Below are 24,997 nucleotides of genomic sequence, written 5' to 3' on the forward strand. Positions count from 1 at the left end.
ATTCCCTATATCGCGCACTAGTTTTGACCAAGTCCCATAGGGCTCTAGACAAAAGTAGTGCACTGTGTTTAGGGAATTTGATGCCATTTGGGGTCAGGTAAAATATTTATTTTGGAATATGGGCGGTTTTTGTGACTTGAGGTCTGCAAGCTGAACTCTATTTAAGCCATATTGTGCAAACTTCCCTCGAACCCACTGATGACAATGAGTGATTTAGGTCAAAGGTCAAGTTGCACGTGCTTATCTGATCTCTGAATCAGATCTCTGAATCAGACCCATGTTCATTACAACTCTGAAACAGACCCTGTTAGACCAGCATGGTGATGTTCATTACAACTCTGAATCAGACCCTGTTAGACCAGCATGGTGATGTTCATTACAACTCTGAATCAGACCCTGTTAGACCAGCATGGTGATGTTCATTACAACTCTGAATCAGACCCTGTTAGACCAGCATGGTGATGTTCATTACAACTCTGAATCAGACCCTGTTAGACCAGCATGGTGATGTTCATTACAACGCTGAATCAGACACTGTTAGACCAGCATGGTGATGTTCATTACAACTCTGAATCAGACCCTGTTAGACCAGCATGGTGATGTTCATTACAACGCTAAATCAGACCCTGTTAGACCAGCATGGTGATGTTCATTACAACTCTGAATCAGACCCTGTTAGACCAGCATGGTGATGTTCATTACAACTCTGAATCAGACCCTGTTAGACCAGCATGGTGATGTTCATTGTGTATCCATGTGTTTCCCAAGTTGTTTATAGACTTACGCTGCCACTCATGGGCCAGTGGTGACCGTAGACGAAGATCTGGCTCCTAGCGATGTCCACTCTGTTCCAGGCCAGGGCGAGACTCAGCTGGTCAGGGGCAGAGGCATTGGTGCCTACAATTAAACACCAACAAGGCTTTTTGGTTTACCCTTGAAACGCTTCACAGCTGTTCAATAGGCTATGGCTGGGATTCAATCAAATGTCTCAATCCCAGCATTCATCTGTTCTGTAGACTATGGCTGGGATTCAAATCAAAAGTTTCAATCCCAGCATTCATCTGTTCTATAGGCTATGACTGGGATTCAAATCAAAAGTTTCAATCCCAGCATTCATCTGTTCTATAGACTATGACTGGGATTCAAATCAAATGTCTCAATCCCAGCGTTCCTGAGAAATATCCTCTATCCTCAAAGTCAGTGGTGTTCAGTGTGAAGTAAAAAAGAGCAGAAGAGCAGTGTTCTTCCCAGGTTACCTTTGAGCAAGGCTGTCAGTATGGACATCTCGATATCCTGCTGGCCCTCTGAGCCCATACGAAACACAGTGATCTAACAGGCCCGTGAAAGAACAACAACAAAGACACATGTAAAGGGTCAAAGGTCAACTCTCTTTTTCAGGGATTCAGTGCAGGGATTCTATATCTGTCAGTTTCCTTCTCTGTTCACCTGGACTCACTTATCACCTGTTCATTTCCTCTCCTATATCTGTCAGTTTCCTTCTCTGTTCCCCTGGACTCACTCATCACCTGTTCATTTCCTCTCCTATATCTGTCAGTTTCCTGCTCTGTTCACCTGGACTCACTCATCACCTGTTCATTTCCTCTCCTATATCTGTCAGTTTCCTGCTCTGTTCACCTGGACTCACTTATCACCTGTTCATTTCCTCTCCTATATCTGTCAGTTTCCTGCTCTGTTCACCTGGACTCACTCATCACCTGTTCATTTCCTCTCCTATATCTGTCAGTTTCCTGCTCTGTTCACCTGGACTCACTTATCACCTGTTCATTTCCTCTCCTATATCTGTCAGTTTCCTTCTCTGTTCACCTGGACTCACTCATCACCTGTTCATTTCCTCTCCTATATCTGTCAGTTTCCTGCTCTGTTCCAACGCTGCTGCATTGTATTGTTGTTGTTGTGTTTTGTTTCTGACGCGGTCCCTGTCTCGTCTCCGTTATAACTAAATGTTCTACTCCCCGTACCTGCTTCCTCTCTCCCGCGTCATTCCGCGTGACAGCGCATACTGTTAAGTGTGTACTTTGGAGAGTGTCGTTCGGAGGGCCTTGAAAAGCTTACGGTGTACTTGATTTATTGCTTCTTAATCTCTTAATCTCTTGTTTTTCATGTGACAGAAACGCTCATACTAATAAATACTAATAAATACTAATGCTTACTAATACTAATATTAATAAATACTAATACTAATAAATACTAATACTAATAAATACTAATACTAATAAATACTAATACTAACAAATACTTATACTAATAAATACTAATACATATTAATACTAATAAATACTAATACTAACAAATAGTAATACTAATACATAATACTACTAATAAATACTAATAAATACTAATACTAATAAATACTAATATTATACTAATGATTGTGAATGTGTTTTGAGGACATATGGCACTCTCTCTTCAGGCATTTCTTCTATGTTAAATGAAGGAGTGGGTCTTTAAACGGCATTACTGGGGAACGTGTCAAAGGTCAAGCACGGTTTACAACTCTATCGCACGTCAGGGAGACAGTCAGCAGTGTGTGTGTGTGTGTGTGTGTGTGTGTGTGTGTGTGTGTGTGTGTGTGTGTGTGTGTGTGTGTGTGTGTGTGTGTGTGTGTGTTAAGTGAAGTCAGGAGCCTCTCATTGTGAATTGTGTCTCTGAATAACAGGAGCTGTCATTATAAACCACAGACACACCCTGCAGTACATAACAAGCCCTTCAGAGTTAACAACCCCCTTAGTAAGATAACAGTATAGTCCTTGTTGTTGCCCAGACCATCCCAAATGCAATAAGACTGCAGGCCTGTCACATGCCAGCAAGGAATGCACTGCTAATAGCACAATTATGTCTGTTGAAACTTTTCAGAACCAAACCAATCCAAAGATTCACTGATAATGAGCTACGTGTCGCAGCTCCATGACTGGCCCCTCGTGATAGCTCCACCACCAGGCCCTTGTGATAGCTCCACCACCAGGCCCTCGTGATAGCTCCACCACCAGGCCCTCGTGATAGCTCTACCACCAGGCACTTTTGATAGCACCAGCACTAGGCCCTCGTGATAGCTCTACCACCAGGCCCTCGTGATAGCTCCACCACCAGGCCCTCGTGATAGCTCCACCACTAGGCCCTCATGATGGCTCCACCACTAGGCCCTCGTGATAGCTCTACCACCAGGCCCTCGTGATAGCTCCACCACCAGGCCCTCGTGATAGCTCCACCACTAGGCCCTCATGATGGCTCCACCACTAGGCCCTCGTGACAGCTCCACCACCAGGCCCTTGTGATAGCTCTACCACCAGGCCCTCGTGACAGCTCCACCACCAGGCCCTCGTGATAGCTCCACCACCAGGCCCTCATGATAGCTCTACCACTAGGCCCTCATGATGGCTACACCACTAGGCCCTCGTGACGGCTCCACCACCAGGCCCTCGTGATAGCTCTACCACCAGGCCCTCGTGATAGATCCACCACAAGGCCCTGGTGATAGCTCCACCACTAGGCCCTCGTGATAGCTCTACCACTAGGCCCTCATGATGGCTCCACCACTAGGCCCTCGTGACAGCTCCACCACAGGGCCCTCGTGATAACTCTACCACCAGGCCCTCGTGAAAGCTCCACCACCAGGCCCTCGTGATAGCTCCACCACCAGGCCCTCGAGATAGCTCCACCACTAGGCCCTGGTGATAGCTCCATCACAAGGCCATGGTGATAGCTCAACTAACAAGGCCCTGGTGATAGCTCCACCACCAGGTCCTTGGGATAGCTCCATCACTAGGCCCTCGTGATAGCTCTACTACCAGGCCCTCATGATGGCTCCATCACTAGGCCCTCGTGATAGCTCCACCACCAGGCCCTCGTGATAGCTCTACCACCAGGCCCTCGTGATAGCTCCACCACCAGGCCCTCGTGATAGCTCCACCACCAGGCCCTCGAGATAGCTCCACCACTAAGCCCTGGTGATAGCTCCACCACAAGGCCCTGGTGATAGCTCCATCACTAGGCCCTGGTGATAGCTCCACCACAAGGCCCTGGTGATAGCTCCATCACTAGGCCCTGGTGATAGCTCTACCACCAGGCCCTCGTGATAGCTCCACCACTAGTCCCTGGTGATAGCTCCACCACTAGGCCCTCGTGATAGCTCCACCACCAGGCCCTGGTGATAGCTCCACCACTAGGCCCTCGTGATAGCTCTACCACCAGGCCCTCGTGATAGCTCCACCACCAGGCCCTCGAGATAGTTCCACCACTAGGCCCTGGTGATAGCTCCACCACTAGGCCCTGGTGATAGCTCCACCACAAGGCCCTGGTGATAGCTCCACCACAAGGCCCTGGTGATAGCTCCACCACAAGGCCCTGGTGATAGCTCCATCACTAGGCCCTGGTGATAGCTCTACCACCAGGCCCTCGTGATAGCTCCACCACTAGGCCCTGGTGATAGCTCCACCACTAGGCCCTCGTGATAGCTCCACCACCAGGCCCTGGTGATAGCTCCACCACTAGGCCCTGGTGATAGCTCTACCACCAGGCCCTCGTGATAGCTCTACCATCCATCTCCATGATATCTAGTTGTACCTGACTAATTTCCCACGCATCCACCAGTCTAGATATCCATCTATATACTGTCATTCAGACTGTTATATACTGTCATTCAGACTGTTATATACTGTAATGTAATGGACTGTCATTCAGACTGTTATATACTGTCATTCAGACTGTTATATACTGTAAGGTAGTGGACTGTCATTCAGACTGTTATATACTGTAATGTAGTGGACTGTCATTCAGACTGTTATATACTGTAATGTAATGGACTGTCATTCAGACTGTTATATACTGTAATGTAATGGACTGTCATTCAGACTGTTATATACTGTAATGTAGTGGACTGTCATTCAGACTGTTATATACTGTAATGTAGTGGACTGTCATTCAGACTGTTATATACTGTAATGTAATGGACTGTCATTCAGACTGTTATATACTGTAATGTAATGGACTGTCATTCAGACTGTTATATACTGTAATGTAGTGAGTGGACTGTCATTCAGACTGTTATATACTATAATGTAATGGACTGTCATTCAGACTGTTATATACTGTAATGTAATGGACTGTCATTCAGACTGTTATATACTGTAATGTAATGGACTGTCATTCAGACTGTTATATACTGTCATTCAGACTGTTATATACTGTAATGTAGTGGACTGTCATTCAGACTGTTATATACTGTAATGTACTGGACTGTCATTCAGACTGTTATATACTGTAATGTAATGGACTGTCATTCAGACTGTTATATACTGTAATGTAGTGGACTGTCATTCAGACTGTTATATACTGTCATTCAGACTGTTATATACTGTAATGTAATGGACTGTCATTCAGACTGTTATATACTGTAATGTAGTGGACTGTCATTCAGACTGTTATATACTGTAATGTAATGGACTGTCATTCAGACTGTTATATACTGTAATGTAATGGACTGTCATTCAGACTGTTATATACTGTCATTCAGACTATTATATACTGTAATGTAATGGACTGTCATTCAGACTGTTATATACTGTAATATAGTGAGTGGACTGTCATTCAGACTGTTATATACTGTAATGTGATGGACTGTCATTCAGACTGTTATATACTGTAATGTAATGGACTGTCATTCAGACTGTTATATACTGTAATGTAATGGACTGTCATTCAGACTGTTATATACTGTAATGTAATGGACTGTCATTCAGACTGTTATATACTGTAATGTTGTGGACTGTCATTCAGACTGTTATATACTGTAATATACTGGACTGTCATTCAGACTGTTATATACTGTAATGTAGTGGACTGTCATTCAGACTGTTATATACTGTCATTCAGACTGTTATATACTGTAATGTAATGGACTGTCATTCAGACTGTTATATACTGTAATGTAGTGGACTGTCATTCAGACTGTAATGGACTGTCATTCAGACTGTTAGATACTGTAATGTACTGGACTGTCATTCAGACTGTTATATACTGTAATGTAATGGACTGTCATTCAGACTGTTATATACTGTAATGTAATGGACTGTCATTCAGACTGTTATATACTGTAATGTAATGGACTGTCATTCAGACTGTTATATACTGTAATGTAATGGACTGTCATTCAGACTGTTAGATACTGTAATGTACTGGACTATCATTCAGACTGTTATATACTGTAATGTAATGGACTGTCATTCAGACTGTTATATACTGTAATGTATTGGACTGTCATTCAGACTGTTATATACTGTAATATAGTGAGTGGACTGTCATTCAGAATGTTACATACTGTAATGTAGTGGACTGTCATTCAGACTGTTATATACTGTAATGTAGTGGACTGTCATTCAGACTGTTATATACTGTAATGTAGTGGACTGTCATTCAGACTGTTATATACTGTAATGTAGTGGACTGTCATTCAGACTGTTATATACTGTAATGTAGTGGACTGTCATTCAGACTGTTATATACTGTAATGTGATGGACTGTCATTCAGACTGTTATATACTGTAATGTAATGTACTGTCATTCAGACTGTTATATACTGTAATGTAATGGACTGTCATTCAGACTGTTATATACTGTCATTCAGACTGTTATATACTGTAATGTAGTGAGTGGACTGTCATTCAGACTGTTATATATTGTAATGTAGTGGACTGTCATTCAGACTGTTATATACTGTAATGTAATGGACTGTCATTCAGACTGTTATATACTGTCATTCAGACTGTTATATACTGCAATGTAATGGACTCTCATTCAGACTGTTATATACTGTAATGTAATGGACTGTCATTCAGACTGTTATATACTGTCATTCAGACTGTTATATACTGTCATTCAGACTGTTATATACTGTAATGTAGTGGACTGTCATTCAGACTGTTAGATACTGTAATGTAATGGACTGTCATTCAGACTGTTAGATACTGTCATTCAGACTGTTATATACTGTAATGTAATGGACTGTCATTCAGACTGTTAGATACTGTAATGTAGTGGACTGTCATTCAGACTGTTATATACTGTCATTCAGACTGTTATATACTGTAATGTAGTGGACTGTCATTCAGACTGTTATATACTGTAATGTAATGGAATGTCATTCAGACTGTTATATACTGTAATGTAGTGGACTGTCATTCAGACTGTTATATAATGTAATGTAGTGGACTGTCATTCAGACTGTTATATACTGTAATGTAATGGACTGTCATTCAGACTGTTATATACTGTAATGTAATGGACTGTCATTCAGACTGTTATATACTGTCATTCAGACTGTTATATACTGTAATATAGTGGACTGTCATTCAGACTGTTATATACTGTAATGTAATGGACTGTCATTCAGACTGTTATATACTGTCATTCAGACTGTTATATACTGTAATGTAGTGGACTGTCATTCAGACTGTTATATACTGTAATGTAATGGACTGTCATTCAGACTGTTATATACTGTAATGTAATGGACTGTCATTCAGACTGTTATATACTGTAATGCAATGGACTGTCATTCAGACTGTTAGATACTGTAATGTAATGGACTGTCATTCAGACTGTTAGATACTGTAATGTACTGGACTATCATTCAGACTGTTATATACTGTAATGTAATGGACTGTCATTCAGACTGTTATATACTGTCATTCAGACTGTTATATACTGTAATGTAGTGGACTGTCATTCAGACTGTTATATACTGTCATTCAGACTGTTATATACTGTCATTCAGACTGTTATATACTGTAATGTAGTGGACTGTCATTCAGACTGTTATATACTGTAATGTACTGGACTGTCATTCAGACTGTTATATACTGTAATGTAATGGACTGTCATTCAGACTGTTATATACTGTCATTCAGACTGTTATATACTGTAATGTAGTGAGTGGACTGTCATTCAGACTGTTATATACTGTAATGTAATGGACTGTCATTCAGACTGTTATATACTGTAATGTAATGGACTGTCATTCAGACTGTTATATACTGTAATGTAATGGACTGTCATTCAGACTGTTATATACTGTCATTCAGACTGTTATATACTGTAATGTAGTGAGTGGACTGTCATTCAGACTGTTATATACTGTAATGTAATGGACTGTCATTCAGACTGTTATATACTGTCATTCAGACTGTTATATACTGTAATGTAGTGAGTGGACTGTCATTCAGACTGTTATATACTATAATGTAATGGACTGTCATTCAGACTGTTATATACTGTAATATAGTGAGTGGACTGTCATTCAGACTGTTATATACTGTAATGTAATGGACTGTCATTCAGACTGTTATATACTGTAATGTAGTGGACTGTCATTCAGACTGTTATATACTATAATGTAGTGGACTGTCATTCAGACTGTTATATACTGTAATGTAATGGACTGTCATTCAGACTGTTATATACTGTCATTCAGACTGTTATATACTGTAATGTAGTGGACTGTCATTTAGACTGTTATATACTGTAATGTAGTGGACTGTCATTCAGACTGTAATGGACTGTCATTCAGACTGTTATATACTGTAATGTAATGGACTGTCATTCAGACTGTTATATACTGTAATGTAGTGGACTGTCATTCAGACTGTAATGGACTGTCATTCAGACTGTTATATACTGTAATGTACTGGACTGTCATTCAGACTGTTATATACTGTAATGTAATGGACTGTCATTCAGACTGTTATATACTGTAATGTAATGGACTGTCATTCAGACTGTTATATACTGTAATGTACTGGACTGTCATTCAGACTGTTATATACTGTAATGTAGTGGACTGTCATTCAGACTGTTATATACTGTCATTCAGACTGTTATATACTGTAATGTAATGGACTGTCATTCAGACTGTTATATACTGTAATGTAATGGACTGTCATTCAGACTGTTATATACTGTAATGTAATGGACTGTCATTCAGACTGTTATATACTGTCATTCAGACTGTTATATACTGTAATGTAATGGACTGTCATTCAGACTGTTATATACTGTAATGTAATGGACTGTCATTCAGACTGTTATATACTGTAATGTTGTGGACTGTCATTCAGACTGTTATATACTGTCATTCAGACTGTTATATACTGTAATGTAGTGGACTGTCATTCAGACTGTTATATACTGTCATTCAGACTGTTATATACTGTAATGTAGTGGACTGTCATTCAGACTGTTATATACTGTCATTCAGACTGTTATATACTGTAATGTAGTGGACTGTCATTCAGACTGTTATATACTGTCATTCAGACTGTTATATACTGTAATGTAATGGACTGTCATTCAGACTGTTACATACTGTAATGTAATGGACTGTCATTCAGACTGTTATATACTGTAATGTTGTGGACTGTCATTCAGACTGTTATATACTGTCATTCAGACTGTTATATACTGTAATGTAGTGGACTGTCATTCAGACTGTTATATACTGTCATTCAGACTGTTATATACTGTAATGTAATGGACTGTCATTCAGACTGTTATATACTGTAATGTAGTGGACTGTCATTCAGACTGTTATATACTGTAATGTAGTGGACTGTCATTCAGACTGTTATATACTGTAATGTAATGGACTGTCATTCAGACTGTTATATACTGTAATGTAGTGGACTGTCATTCAGACTGTTATATACTGTAATGTAGTGGACTGTCATTCAGACTGTTATATACTGTCATTCAGACTGTTATATACTGTCATTCAGACTGTTATATACTGTAATGTAATGGACTGTCATTCAGACTGTTATATACTGTAATGTAATGGACTGTCATTCAGACTGTTATATACTGTAATGTAATGGACTGTCATTCAGACTGTTATATACTGTAATGTAGTGGACTGTCATTCAGACTGTTATATACTGTCATTCAGACTGTTATATACTGTAATGTAGTGGACTGTCATTCAGGTTGTTATATACTGTAATGTACTGGACTGTCATTCAGACTGTTATATACTGGAATGTAATGGACTGTCATTCAGACTAAGTGAAAGGGAGGGATTGATTAATAAAAGTGGGCCTAGGTCAGATACTTCAACAGGAAGTTAGGGATGGGAGGTCAGATACATCAACAGGAAGTTAGGACGGGAGGTCAGATACATCAACAGGAAGTTAGGACGGGAGGTTAGATACATCAACAGGATGCAGGGATGATGGTGATGTAGCTGAAGATGTGAGACAGGGATGATGGTGATGCAGTTGAAGATGTGAGACGGGGATAATGGTGATGTAGTTGAAGATGTGAGACATGGATGATGGTGATGAAGTTGAGCATGTGAGACATGGATGATGGTGATGTAGTTGAGCATGTGAGACATGGATAATGGTGATGTAGTTGAAGATGTGAGACATGGATGATGGTGATGTAATTGAAGATATGCGACATGGATGATGGTGATGTAGTTGAAGATATGAGACAGGGATGATGGTGATGTAGTTGAGCATGTGAGACATGGATGATGGTGATGTAGTATAAAGATGTGAGACATGGATGATGGTGATGTAGTTGAGCATGTGAGGCATGGATGATGGTGATGTAGTTGAGCATGTGAGGCATGGATGATGGTGATGTAGTTGAAGATGTGAGACATGGATGATGGTGATGTAGTTGAAGATGTGAGACATGGATAATGGTGATGTAGTTGAAGATGTGAGACATGGATGATGGTGATGTAGTCGAAGATATGAGATGGGGATGATGGTGATGTAGTTGAAGATGTGAGACATGGATGATGGTGATGTAGTTGAAGATAAGAGACAGGGATGATGGTGATGTAGTTGAGCATGTGAGACATGGATGATGGTGATGTAGTATAAAGATGTGAGACATGGATGATGGTGATGTAGTTGAGCATGTGAGACATGGATGATGGTGATGTAGATGAAGATATGAGACAGGGATGATGGTGATGTAGTTGAAGATGTGAGAAGGGGATGATGGTGATGTAGTTGAGCATGTGAGACATGGATGATGGTGATGTAGTTGAAGATGTGAGACATGGATGATGGTGATGTAGTTGAAGATGTGAGACATGGATGATGGTGATGTAGTTGAAGATGTGAGACATGGATGATGGTGATGTAGTTGAAGATGTGAGACATGGATGATGGTGATGTAGTTGAGCATGCGAGACAGGGATGATGGTGATGTAGTTGAAGATGTGAGACAGGGATGATGGTGATGTAGTTGAAGATGTGAGACAGGGATGATGGTGATGTAGTTGAAGATGTGAGACGGGGATAATGGTGATGTAGTTGAAGATGTGAGACATGGATGATGGTGATGTAGTTGAAGATGTGAGACATGGATGATGGTGATGTAGTTGAAGATGTGAGACATGGATGATGGTGATGTAGTTGAAGATGTGAGACATGGATGATGGTGATGTAGTTGAAGATGTGAGACATAGATGATGGTGCGGTAGTTGAAGATGTGAGACATGGATGATGGTGATGTAGATGAAGATATGAGACATGGATGATGGTGATGTAGTTGAGCATGCGAGACATGGATGATGGTGATGTAGTTGAAGATGTGAGACAGGGATGATGGTGATGTAGTTGAAGATGTGAGACAGGGATGATGGTGATGTAGTTGAAGATGTGAGACATGGATGATGGTGATGTAGTTGAAGATGTGAGACATGGATGATGGTGATGTTGTTAAAGAAGCTGGGAGACAGTGAAGATGGTGTCGTAGTTCATGTTATTGTTGTTTATGAGGACATATTCTTCAACTGTAGTTTATGAGGACACTGATTATGGGATGCAGGGTTTATGAAGTAGAATGGTGTCAGGGGTTCAATGATGATGGATATTGGTTGTGTTGACTTATTTCATGTAGAGGGTCAAATGATTGTACACGTGACACATGAATGACGATACAGGATGACACAAATAAATGGGACGGTTTTATTGATGCATCAAATTAACATAAAACAATTCAATTATTAAATTGTCGCTTTACTTTCATCACAAATTATAATCTTTAATGTTCGAATATATTTTGAATACATTAGGTTTTTACTTACAGTATGTGGTAAAATAGAGTTTCTAAAATATACGTAAGGCTTTAAAAAAACAAAACATTTTAACTACCAAATTGTCTAGATACTAAAACCGTCACTTATGACGCACGCAATGCATTGTGGACAGGAATTCTAAGTGTTATGCTAATGTCGTTTATGGGAACATATCCTGTATAATAATGTCTTCCCTACTCACCAGAGATCGTTTCTTCATGCATTCCATCACCATGAGGAAGATCTGCTGGGCCTGACCGCGGTTGTAGTTAAACGTCTTCTGTATGGTGACCAGGAGCTGGTCCTTCACGCTATCACTGACCAGGCTGAGGGGAGACAGAGAGACTGGTCAGACCACCTCTACAGTCTACTCTTTAGACTGACCAAGCTGAGGGGAGACAGAGAGACTGGTCAGACCACCTCTATAGTCTACTCTTTAGACTGACCAAGCTGAGGGGAGACAGAGAGACTGGTCAGACCACCTCGACAGTCTACTCTTTAGACTGACCAGGCTGAGGGGAGACAGAGAGACTGGTCAGACCACCTCTATAGTCTACTCTTTAGACTGACCAAGCTGAGGGGAGACAGAGAGACTGGTCAGACCACCTCTACAGTCTACTCTTTAGACTGACCAAGCTGAGGGGAGACAGAGAGACTGGTCAGACCACCTCTACAGTCTACTCTTTAGACCGACCAAGCTGAGGGAGACAGAGAGACTGGTCAGACCACCTCTACAGTCTACTCTTTAGACTGACCAAGCTGAGGGGAGACAGAGAGACTGGTCAGACCACCTCTATAGTCTTCTCTTTAGACTGACCAAGCTGAGGAGAGACAGAGAGACTGGTCAGACCACCTCTACAGTCTACTCTTTAGACTGACCAAGCTGAGGGGAGACAGAGAGACTGGTCAGACCACCTCTACAGTCTACTCTTTAGACTGACCAAGCTGAGGAGAGACAGAGAGACTGGTCAGACCACCTCTACAGTCTACTCTTTAGACTGACCAAGCTGAGGGAGACAGAGAGACTGGTCAGACCACCTCTACAGTCTACTCTTTAGACTGACCAAGCTGAGGAGACAGAGAGACTGGTCAGACCACCTCTACAGTCTTCTCTTTAGACTGACCAAGCTGAGGGGAGACAGAGAGACTGGTCAGACCACCTCTACAGTCTACTCTTTAGACTGACCAAGCTGAGGGGAGACAGAGAGACTGGTCAGACCACCTCTACAGTCTACTCTTTAGACTGACCAAGCTGAGGGGAGACAGAGAGACTGGTCAGACCACCTCTACAGTCTACTCTTTAGACTGACCAAGCTGAGGGGAGACAGAGAGACTGGTCAGACTACCTCTACAGTCTACTCTTTAGACTGACCAAGCTGAGGGGAGACAGAGAGACTGGTCAGACCACCTCTACAGTCTACTCTTTAGACTGACCAAGCTGAGGGGAGACAGAGAGACTGGTCAGACCACCTCTACAGTCTACTCTTTAGACCGACCAAGCTGAGGAGAGACAGAGAGACTGGTCAGACCACCTCTATAGTCTACTCTTTAGACTGACCAAGCTGAGGGGAGACAGAGAGACTGGTTCGACCACCTCTATAGTCTACTCTTTAGACTGACCAAGCTGAGGGGAGACAGAGAGACTGGTCAGACCACCTCTATAGTCTACTCTTTAGACTGACCAGGCTGAGGGGAGACAGAGAGACTGGTCAGACCACCTCTATAGTCTACTCTTTAGACTGACCAAGCTGAGGGGAGACAGAGAGACTGGTCAGACCACCTCTACAGTCTACTCTTTAGACTGACCAAGCTGAGGAGAGACAGAGAGACTGGTCAGACCACCTCTACAGTCTACTCTTTAGACTGACCAAGCTGAGGGGAGACAGAGAGACTGGTCAGACCACCTCTATAGTCTACTCTTTAGACTGACCAAGCTGAGGGGAGACAGAGAGACTGGTCAGACCACCTCTACAGTCTACTCTTTAGACCGACCAAGCTGAGGGGAGACAGAGAGACTGGTCAGACCACCTCTACAGTCTACTCTTTAGACCGACCAAGCTGAGGGGAGACAGAGAGACTGGTCAGACCACCTATACAGACTACTCTTCAGGCTTAGGAAATGCTCAAAAGTTATATTCCATTTGAAAGAATTTGCAATGTGCTTCAGTTTGGAGTTTACATTCTTAGTACTATTCAGTTGGTTCCATTGTAACTAAATCAATTTTATTATATTTTTATTTAACCTTTATTTAACTATTTAATTAATTTAACTCAACTTAATTTAACTTAATTAGTTAATTAAACTTAATTAATTTAACTCAACTTAATTTAACTTAATTAATTAATTAAACTTAATTAATGTAACTTTATTTAACTCAGTTAAGAGCAAATTCATCAGAACACGGGCCTGTTCTAGTTCTGTTTCTGCTAGTGTGGACATTAGATCACAGCCCTGTTCTAGTTCTGTTTCTGCTGGTGTGGACATTAGATCACAGCCCTGTTCTAGTTCTGTTTCTGCTGGTGTGGACATTAGATCACAGCCCTGTTCTAGTTCTGTTTCTGCTGGTGTGGACATTAGATCACAGCCCTGTTCTAGTTCTGTTTCTGCTGGTGTGGACATTAGATCACAGCCCTGTTCTAGTTCTGTTTCTGCCAGTGTGGACATTAGATCACAGCCCTGTTCTATTTCTGTTTCTGCTCGTGTGGACATTAGATCCCAGCCCTGTTCTAGTTCTGTTTCTGCCAGTGTGGACATTAGAACACAGCCCTGTTCTAGTTATGTTTCTGCTAGTGTGGACATTAGATCACAGCCCTGTTCTAGTTCTGTTTCTGCTAGTGTGGACATTAGATCACAGCCCTGTTCTAGTTCTGTTTCTGCTAGTGTGGACATTAGATCACAGCCCTGTTCTAGTTCTGTTTCTGCTAGTGTGAACATTAGATCACAGCCCTGCTCTAGTTCTGTTTCTGCTAGTGTGGACATTAGATCACAGCCCTGTTCTAGTTCTGTTTCTGCTAGTGTGGACATTAGATCACAGCCCTGCTCTAGTTCTGTTTCTGCTAGTGTGGACATTAGATCACAGCCCTGCTCTAGTTCTGTTTCTGCTAGTGTGGACATTAGATCACAGCCCTGTTCTAGTTCTGTTTCTGCTAGTGTGGACATCAGATCACAGCCCTGTTCTAGTTCTGTTTCTGCTGGTGTGGACATTAGATCACAGCCCTGCTCTAGTTCTGTTTCTGCTAGTGTGGACATTAGATCACAGCCCTGTTCTAGTTCTGTTTCTGCTAGTGTGGACATTAGATCACAGCCCTGCTCTAGTTCTGTTTCTGCTAGTGTGGACATTAGATCACAGCCCTGTTCTAGTTCTGTTTCTGCTAGTGTGGACATCAGATCACAGCCCTGTTCTAGTTCTGTTTCTGCCAGTGTGGACATCAGATCACAGCCCTGTTCTAGTTCTGTTTCTGTTAGTGTGGACATTAGATCACAGCCCTGTTCTAGTTCTGTTTCTGCTAGTGTGGACATCAGATCACAGCCCTGTTCCCTGTTCTGTTTCTCATCCAACGTCCTATATACTGTCTCTAACATGAATTTGACATGTGTCTGACATATATTTCACATGTATTTCACATGTATTTGAAATATATTTGACATGTATTTGAAATATATCTGACATGTATTTGACATGTATTTGACATGTTTTTAAGCATATATTTTTTGACATGTATCTGACATGTATCTGACATGTATTTCACATGTATTTGACATGTATTTCACATGTATTTTACATGTATCTGAAATATATTTGACATGTATCTGACATGTATTTGACATGTATTTCACATGTATTTCACATGTATTTGACATGTATTTCACATGTATTTCACATGTATTTTACATGTATCTGAAATATATTTGACATGTATCTGACATGTATTTGACATGTATCTGACATGTATTTGACATGTATTTCACATGTATTTCACATGTATTTCACATGTATTTCACATGTATTTTACATGTATCTGAAATATATTTGACATGTATCTGACATGTATTTCACATGTATTTTACATGTATCTGAAATATATTTGACATGTATCTGACATGTATTTGACATGTATTTCACATGTATTTCACATGTATTTCACATGTATTTTACATGTATCTGAAATATATTTGACATGTATCTGACATGTATTTCACATGTATTTTACATGTATCTGAAATATATTTGACATGTATCTGACATGTATTTGACATGTATTTGATATGTTTTTAAGCATATATTTTTTTGCAGGTATGCGACCCAGGTCTGTTTCTCACCCGTCGTCCTCAGAGTATCTGTGTGCGAAGGAGATGATGTCAGAGGCCCGTCCACTGCCGTCACAGACCACCACCGGGACAGGGGGGTCCTCCCTCAGGCTCTCCAGGACTATGGAGATGACGTTGGGACCCCCCTCCAGGATCAGACAGACCAGAGGCACCCCCTGACCCAGACCTGGCAGAGGCAGACAAAACAACATGTTATAGACCCCTGACCTGGCAGAGGCAGACAAAACAACATGTTATAGACCCCCTGACCTGGCAGAGGCAGACAAAACAACATGTTATAGACCCCTGACCTGGCAGAGGCAGACAAAACAACATGTTATAGACCCCCTGACCTGGCAGGGGCAGACAAAACAACATGTTATAGACCCCCTGACCTGGCAAGGGCAGACAAAACAACATGACCCCTGACCTGACAGAGGCAGACAAAATAACATGACCCCTGACCTGACAGAGGCAGACAAAATAACATGACCCCTGACCTGGCAGAGACATACACAACAACATGACCCCTGACCTGACAGAGGCAGACAAAATAACATGACCCCTTGACCCTGACCTGGCAGAGGCATACACAACAACATGACCCCTGACCTGGCAGAGACAGACACACCAACATGACCCCCTGACCCCTAGCCTGGCAGAGACAGACACAACAACATGACCCCCTGACCCCTAGCCTGGCAGAGACAGACACAACATGTTATAATGACGAAAAAGACAAATAGCAGCAAAACAAAGTTCCCAGACTTCGTTTTTTTTAAAGCTTATTTCTAAATGGCAATAAATTGGAACCTTGAATAATTTTCATAATGCCTACTAATTACTTCCTATTCATGTTCAGGCCTCAGACACACAGTGATGTCTGTAGTCAGTATGTGGTCCTCAGCGGTGCTGTCTGTAGTCAGTATGTGGTCCTCAGCGGTGCTGTCTGTAGTCAGCATGTGGTTCTCAGCGGTGCTGTCTGTAGTCAGTATGTGGTCCTCAGCGGTGCTGTCTGTAGTCAGTATGTGGTCCTCAGTGGTGCTGTCTGTAGTCAGTATGTGGTCCTCAGCGGTGCTGTCTGTAGTCAGCATGTGGTCCTCAGTAGTGCTGTCTGTAGTCAGTATGTGGTCCTCAGCGGTGCTGTCTGTAGTCAGTATGTGGTCCTCAGCGGTGCTGTCTGTAGTCAGTATGTGGTCCTCAGCGGTGCTGTCTGTAGTCAGTATGTGGTCCTCAGCGGTGCTGTCTGTAGTCAGTATGTGGTCCTCAGCGGTGCTGTCTGTAGTCAGTATGTGGTCCTCAGCGGTGCTGTCTGTAGTCAGTATGTGGTCCTCAGACACAGTGGTGCTGTCTGTAGTCAGTATGTGGTCCTCAGCGGTGCTGTCTGTAGTCAGTATGTGGTCCTCAGGGGTGCTGTCTGTAGTCAGTATGTGGTCCTCAGTGGTGCTGTCTGTAGTCAGCATGTGGTCCTCAGCGGTGCTGTCTGTAGTCAGTATGTGGTCCTCAGCGGTGCTGTCTGTAGTCAGCATGTGGTTCTCAGCGGTGCTGTCTGTAGTCAGTATGTGGTCCTCAGCGGTGCTGTCTGTAGTCAGTATGTGGTCCTCAGTGGTGCTGTCTGTAGTCAGTATGTGGTCCTCAGCGGTGCTGTCTGTAGTCAGCATGTGGTCCTCAGTAGTGCTGTCTGTAGTCAGTATGTGGTCCTCAGCGGTGCTGTCTGTAGTCAGTATGTGGTCCTCAGCGGTGCTGTCTGTAGTCAGTATGTGGTCCTCAGCGGTGCTGTCTGTAGTCAGTATGTGGTCCTCAGCGGTGCTGTCTGTAGTCAGTATGTGGTCCTCAGCGGTGCTGTCTGTAGTCAGCATGTGGTCCTCAGCGGTGCTGTCTGTAGTCAGTATGTGGTCCTCAGACACAGTGGTGCTGTCTGTAGTCAGTATGTGGTCCTCAGCGGTGCTGTCTGTAGTCAGTATGTGGTCCTCAGGGGTGCTGTCTGTAGTCAGTATGTGGTCCTCAGCGGTGCTGTCTGTAGTCAGTATGTGGTCCTCAGTGGTGCTGTCTGTAGTCAGTATGTGGTCCTCAGTGGTGCTGTCTGTAGTCAGCATGTGGTCCTCAGCGGTGCTGTCTGTAGTCAGTATGTGGTCCTCAGCGGTGCTGTCTGTAGTCAGTATGTGGTCCTCAGCGGTGCTGTCTGTAGTCAGTATGTGGTCCTCAGTGGTGCTGCCTGTAGTCAGTATGTGGTCCTCAGCGGTGCTGTCTATAGTCAGTATGTGGTTCTCAGCGGTGCTGTCTGTAGTCAGTATGTGGTCCTCAGCGGTGCTGTCTGTAGTCAGTATGTGGTCCTCAGCGGTGCTGTCTGTAGTCAGTATGTGGTCCTCAGCGGTGCTGTCTGTAGTCAGTATGTGGTCCTCAGCGGTGCTGCCTGTAGTCAGTATGTGGTCCTCAGCGGTGCTGTCTGTAGTCAGTATGTGGTCCTCAGCGGTGCTGTCTGTAGTCAGTATGTGGTCCTCAGTGGTGCTGTCTGTAGTCAGTATGTGGTCCTCAGACACAGTGGTGCTGTCTGTAGTCAGTACGTGGTCCTCAGCGGTGCTGTGTGTAGTCAGCATGTGGTCCTCAGCGGTGCTGTCTGTAGTCAGTATGTGGTCCTCAGCGGTGCTGTCTGTAGTCAGTATGTGGTCCTCAGCGGTGCTGTCTGTAGTCAGTATGTGGTCCTCAGCGGTGCTGTCTGTAGTCAGTATGTGGTCCTCAGCGGTGCTGTCTGTAGTCAGTATGTGGTCCTCAGCGGTGCTGTCTGTAGTCAGCATGTGGTCCTCAGCGGTGCTGTCTGTAGTCAGTATGTGGTCATCAGCGGTGCTGTCTGTAGTCAGCATGTGGTCCTCAGCGGTGCTGTCTGTAGTCAGTATGTGGTCCTCAGTGGTACTGTCTGTAGTCAGTATGTGGTCCTCAGTGGTGCTGTCTGTAGTCAGTATGTGGTCCTCAGCGGTGCTGTCTGTAGTCAGCATGTGGTCCTCAGCGGTGCTGTCTGTAGTCAGTATGTGGTCCTCAGCGGTGCTGTCTGTAGTCAGTATGTGGTCCTCAGCGGTGCTGTCTGTAGTCAGCATGTGGTCCTCAGCGGTGCTGTCTGTAGTCAGTATGTGGTCCTCAGCGGTGCTGTCTGTAGTCAGTATGTGGTCCTCAGCGGTGCTGTCTGTAGTCAGTATGTGGTCCTCAGCGGTGCTGTCTGTAGTCAGCATGTGGTCCTCAGCGGTGCTGTCTGTAGTCAGTATGTGGTCCTCAGTAGTGCTGTCTGTAGTCAGTATGTGGTCCTCAGCGGTGCTGTCTGTAGTCAGCATGTGGTCCTCAGCGGTGCTGTCTGTAGTCAGTATGTGGTCCTCAGTAGTGCTGTCTGTAGTCAGTATGTGGTCCTCAGCGGTGCTGTCTCTAGTCAGTATGTGGTCCTCAGCGGTGCTGTCTGTAGTCAGTATGTGGTCCTCAGCGGTGCTGTCTGTAGTCAGCATGTGGTCCACAGTGGTGCTGTCTGTAGTCAGTATGTGGTCCTCAGACACAGTGGTGCTGTCTGTAGTCAGTACGTGGTCCTCAGTGGTGCTGCCTGTAGTCAGCATGTGGTCCTCAGCGGTGCTGTCTGTAGTCAGTATGTGGTCCTCAGCGGTGCTGTCTGTAGTCAGTATGTGGTCCTCAGCGGTGCTGTCTGTAGTCAGCATGTGGTCCTCAGCGGTGCTGTCTGTAGTCAGCATGTGGTCCTCAGCGGTGCTGTCTGTAGTCAGTATGTGGTCCTCAGCGGTGCTGTCTGTAGTCAGTATGTGGTCCTCAGCGGTGCTGTCTGTAGTCAGTACGTGGTCCTCAGCGGTGCTGTCTGTAGTCAGTATGTGGTTCTCAGCGGTGCTGTCTGTAGTCAGTACGTGGTCCTCAGCGGTGCTGTCTGTAGTCAGTATGTGGTCCTCAGCGGTGCTGTCTGTAGTCAGTATGTGGTCCTCAGCGGTGCTGTCTGTAGTCAGTATGTGGTCCTCAGGGGTGCTGTCTGTAGTCAGTATGTGGTCCACAGTGGTGCTGCCTGTAGTCAGTATGTGGTCCTCAGCGGTGCTGTCTGTAGTCAGTATGTGGTTCTCAGCGGTGCTGTCTGTAGTCAGTATGTGGTCCTCAGCGGTGCTGTCTGTAGTCAGTATGTGGTCCTCAGCAGTGCTGTCTGTAGTCAGTACGTGGTCCTCAGCGGTGCTGTCTGTAGTCAGTATGTGGTCCACAGTGGTGCTGCCTGTAGTCAGTATGTGGTCCTCAGCGGTGCTGTCTGTAGTCAGCATGTGGTCCTCAGCGGTGCTGTCTGTAGTCAGTACGTGGTTCTCATAGGCCTCAGACACAGTATTAATGTCAGGGTAGTTGAAGTCAGAGGTGACAGCTGAGCATCCCTTTGTTGTCCCTGCCTTATCACGATCTCCAGGCATAGGATGACAAAGGGAAACCCACAGGTCACATAGATCAGCTCCTCGCCGGGTTACAGCAGTGCAGGACAGGCTCTCTCTGATCAACACACCTAAAGAAGCCTGGACTATGACAATACGAGGGTATGTTGTATCTATGACACAAACACTGGGTATAGTTCCAACATTAGCATTAACATTAGATGATTCATGGTAAATATGAAGTTGTTCTGGTCTGAGACCTGAAGACTTGTTGTTAGTTAGCTCCCTGAGCTAATGCCTTGGTCTTTAGCTCAACAGGCTTACACTGCCTGGTGTCACACAGACAACCCCACCACCACCAATCTGTCAGACTTACGTGTGTTGATCTTCTGCAGGGAGATGTGTTTCTCCAGCTGACGGCGAAGACGGACCTCAGCGCCGTACTTTCCGTGGGTCCCGTTATCTGCTAGGATGAAGTGGGAGTGGCTGTTGTTGAGGACAGACAGCTTGGACATGGGGTTGGACATGGCCTGGTACGGACGTGTCACCTGGGCGGGAGACATAGAATAACATCATGTTAACGTGGAGTTGATTTGAGGAGTTGAATTGAGGAGTTGATTTGAGGAGTTGAATTGAAGGTGGGGAGTATAGTTGAGTTGAATTGAGTTGAGGAGTTGAATTTTTTTTTTTTTTTATTTTTTTTTTTCTCACTTTTATTTAACCAGGTAGGCTAGTTGAGAACAAGTTCTCATTTGCAACTGCGACCTGGCCAAGATAAAGCATAGCAGTGTGAACAGACAACACAGAGTTACACATGGAGTAAACAATAAACAAGTCAATAACACAGTAGAAAAAAGGGTCTGTATACATTGTGTGCAAAAGGCATGAGGAGGTAGGTGAATAAGTACAATTTTGCAGATTAACACTGGAGTGATAAATGATCAGATGGTCATGTACAGGTAGAGATATTGATGTGCAAAAGAGCAGAAAAGTAAATAAATAAAAACAGTATGGAGATGAGGTAGGTATAATTGGGTGGGCTATTTACCGATAAGACTATGTACAGCTGCAGCGATCGGTTAGCTGCTCAGATAGCAGATGTTTGAAGTTGGTGAGGGAGATAAAAGTCTTTGAGTTGAATTTAAATGTAGAATCACACACCTTAACAAGTTCCCATGTTGCAGTTATCTGTGACTTACGTCTCTTCCTATCAGATCCTCCTTGTTCTCCACGATGCCCCATGGTGCGACCCCAATGGCACATACCTTCCCCCTGGACTTGGAGGAGTGGTCCTTCAACGCGTCTCCAACATGCCGGATCACCCCTAGGATACACATGGAGCCCGTTCAGCACTAATAAGAGACGTTGACTCCATTCAGACATTAGTAGAGTGGATTTGGACTCGGACTCAGACTTGAACACGAGGGACTTGGTACTCGACTCGGACTCAGACTTGAAAACGAGGGACTTGGTGCTGGACTCGGACTCAGACTTGAACACTAGGGACTTGGTACTGGACTCGGACTCAGACTTGAACACTAGGGACTTGGTACTCGACTCGGACACGGACTTGAACACTGGGGACTTGGTGCTGGACTCGGACTCAGACTTGAACACTAGGGACTTGGTACTGGACTCGGACTCAGACTTGAACACTAGGGACTTGGTACTCGACTCGGACTCAGACTTGAACACTAGGGACTTGGTCCTCGACTCGGACTCAGACTTGAACACTAGGGACTTGGTACTCGACTTGGGACTCAGACTTGAATACTAGGGACTTGGTACTCGACTTGGGACTCAGACTTGAACACTAGGGACTTGGTACACGACTCAGAATCAGACTTGAACACCAGGGACTTGGTACTCGACTCGGACTCAGACTTGAACACTAGGGACTTGGTACACGACTCGGAATCAGACTTGAACACTAGGGACTTGGTACTCGACTCGGACTCAGACTTGAACACCAGGTACTTGGTACTCGACTCGGACTCAGACTTGAACACTAGGGACTTGGTACTCGACTCGGACTCAGACTTGAACACCAGGGACTTGGTACTCGACTCGGACTCAGACTTGAACACCAGGGACTTGGTACTCGACTCGGACTCAGACTTGAACACCAGGGACTTGGTACTCGACTCGGACTCAGACTTGAACACTAGGGACTTGGTACTCGACTCGGACTCAGACTTGAACACCAGGGACTTGGTACTCGACTCGGACTCAAGATTTAGTGACTTGCCTATGTTACCGTAGTTTTGCTAGATACCTCAGTGACTGTGTCAGTGAATGTAGCACGTCGTTAGCAAACTACAGTACGTACCAGTGCTGACTCCGCCAGTGAGTATCCAGGCTCCGGTGGTGACCGCAGCCTGGATCAGACCCTTCCCAAACACCTGCTTTAGTTTGGGCTGCAGGTCAAAGTTCTGCAGTCCCCCGTGGACGGAGATGAGCAGGGTGGGGAGCTCCAGCTGCCAGTCTTTCACCATCAGGTGGAGCATGTTGTCTGGCTTGGAATCGTACGCCACACGGATGTACTGTAGGGGGAGAGATGGATGGAGAGAGAGGAGGAGTAAATGAGAAAGGAGATGAAGACATTTAATACAAACGCCACATGGATGTACTGTAGGGGAGAGATGGATGGAGAGAGTGAACAAGATGATGGTGGCATGGTTCATGTCTTCATGTCTTCATGGTTCATGTCTTCATGTCTTCATGGTTCATGTCTTCATGGCTCATGTCTTCATGGTTCATGTCTTCATGGTTCATGTCTTCATGTCTTCATGTCTTCATGGTTCATGTCTTCATGGTTCATGTCTTCATGTCTTCATGTCTTCATGTCTTCATGGTTCATGTCTTCATGGTTCATGTCTTCATGTCTTCATGTCTTCATGTCTTCATGGTTCATGAGGACATTCTATTTCAACTATTGTTTACGTTGAGGAGCGATGAGAGAGATGAGAGAATGAAGGATTGAGGAGGAGAGGAAAAGGGTCAGGAAGTGAATGTATAAATGGAGGATGCTTCAAAGGAATGAAGGAAAGAAAATGGTGTCTAACCATGGCCTTGTTGACATGTCCTCCTCCCTGAAACTCCATGATGCCATATGTGTCTGTGGGCGTGGCCTGTGTGTGTTTAAGCACAGACCAGCGTTCCATGGGCACCGCCAGGGAAGTGAATGTATAAATGGAGGATGCCTGACCGATCTGACCTGCCTCTTCCGCCGCCCCTAGTGGTCGCCCCGGGATGATGGCCACATGCTGGTTCACTACCTGACCACAACTGCACCTGGAGGTAGAAAGGGAGGACACAGGGGTGGGGGTGGGGGGGGGGGGTTATAAATGCTTATTGCTGGTGTTATATTGCATTATAACCACTTCATAGTGCTTTCTACATGTTGGTTTGTAAAGTGTTAACGGAAGCGTGATGGAATGTGAAACACGAACAGACTGATGGTGTAAACAGCTATGAAAGATGACTAGTAGTAGCATCGTCAACGTAGCATAAAGCTACCTCACCATGTTACTGACAGCTGTTAGGGTTCATGTTTGTGTGCTGACCAATTTCAGCTGCATCTCTGTTTGCTTTTGAGCTATCTGAAGGGGGGTTGGGGGGGGTGGTTTGGTCACGTTAAATCCCCACAATCACCACCATGTGAAAGGATTTGGGCCTTAATAAGGGATTTGGGCCACGTAACGGCAGGTTGTTTATACAATTTTATTTTATTTTACTGAGAGCGTTTCGGTACGAGTGGAGATTTCATTAAGTCTACGTCCCAAATAGCATCATGTTCCCTTTGTAGTGCACTAAGTTTGACAGCTACGTTTGATCAGGACTGATAACAGTGCTCTATATAGGGCATAGGATACCACTTGGGATGTACCCTAAATTATACAGCACTCTAAAAACACAGAGGGTTTTATTTTATTAAACTGGGTCAGTGAAAGCCCTCTCTCTCTCTCTCTCTCTGCCTCAACAAATGATCTGGTGCTCAACATGGAAGCATATGAGAACAGCAAGGAGCCAGGAAAATTGGATCGGTGGAAAGAGTGGCGTGAATGGTACCTGTTGGGTTCTGGGTAAAGAGGGGCATGAATGGTACCTGTTGGGTTCTGGGTAAAGAGGGGCATGAATGGTACCTGTTGGGTTCTGGGTAAAGAGGGGCATGAATGGTACCTGTTGGGTTCTGGG

At 44.2% G+C, this 24,997-nt stretch overlaps 1 protein-coding gene across 1 annotated transcript in view; it reads right to left on the reverse strand.

The window, feature by feature from the left end:
* The window catches only part of LOC135529003 (transient receptor potential cation channel subfamily M member 1-like), a 58,244-nt gene extending 34,280 nt beyond the window's left edge, over nucleotides 1-23,964 (reverse strand). The window contains exons 1-8 of the mRNA XM_064957963.1: nucleotides 23,866-23,964; nucleotides 23,130-23,343; nucleotides 22,000-22,124; nucleotides 21,177-21,348; nucleotides 16,428-16,602; nucleotides 12,309-12,432; nucleotides 1,257-1,329; nucleotides 785-897 (exon numbers count right to left, since the gene is read on the reverse strand). Of these exons, the coding sequence (XP_064814035.1) occupies nucleotides 785-897; nucleotides 1,257-1,329; nucleotides 12,309-12,432; nucleotides 16,428-16,602; nucleotides 21,177-21,348; nucleotides 22,000-22,124; nucleotides 23,130-23,343; nucleotides 23,866-23,964 (1,095 nt within the window). The remainder of the gene's footprint in view (nucleotides 1-784; nucleotides 898-1,256; nucleotides 1,330-12,308; nucleotides 12,433-16,427; nucleotides 16,603-21,176; nucleotides 21,349-21,999; nucleotides 22,125-23,129; nucleotides 23,344-23,865) is intronic.
* Nucleotides 23,965-24,997: the final 1,033 nt, after the last annotated feature.

This window comes from Oncorhynchus masou, unplaced genomic scaffold (assembly GCF_036934945.1).
Source record: "Oncorhynchus masou masou isolate Uvic2021 unplaced genomic scaffold, UVic_Omas_1.1 unplaced_scaffold_1072, whole genome shotgun sequence".
NCBI lineage: Eukaryota > Metazoa > Chordata > Actinopteri > Salmoniformes > Salmonidae > Oncorhynchus > Oncorhynchus masou.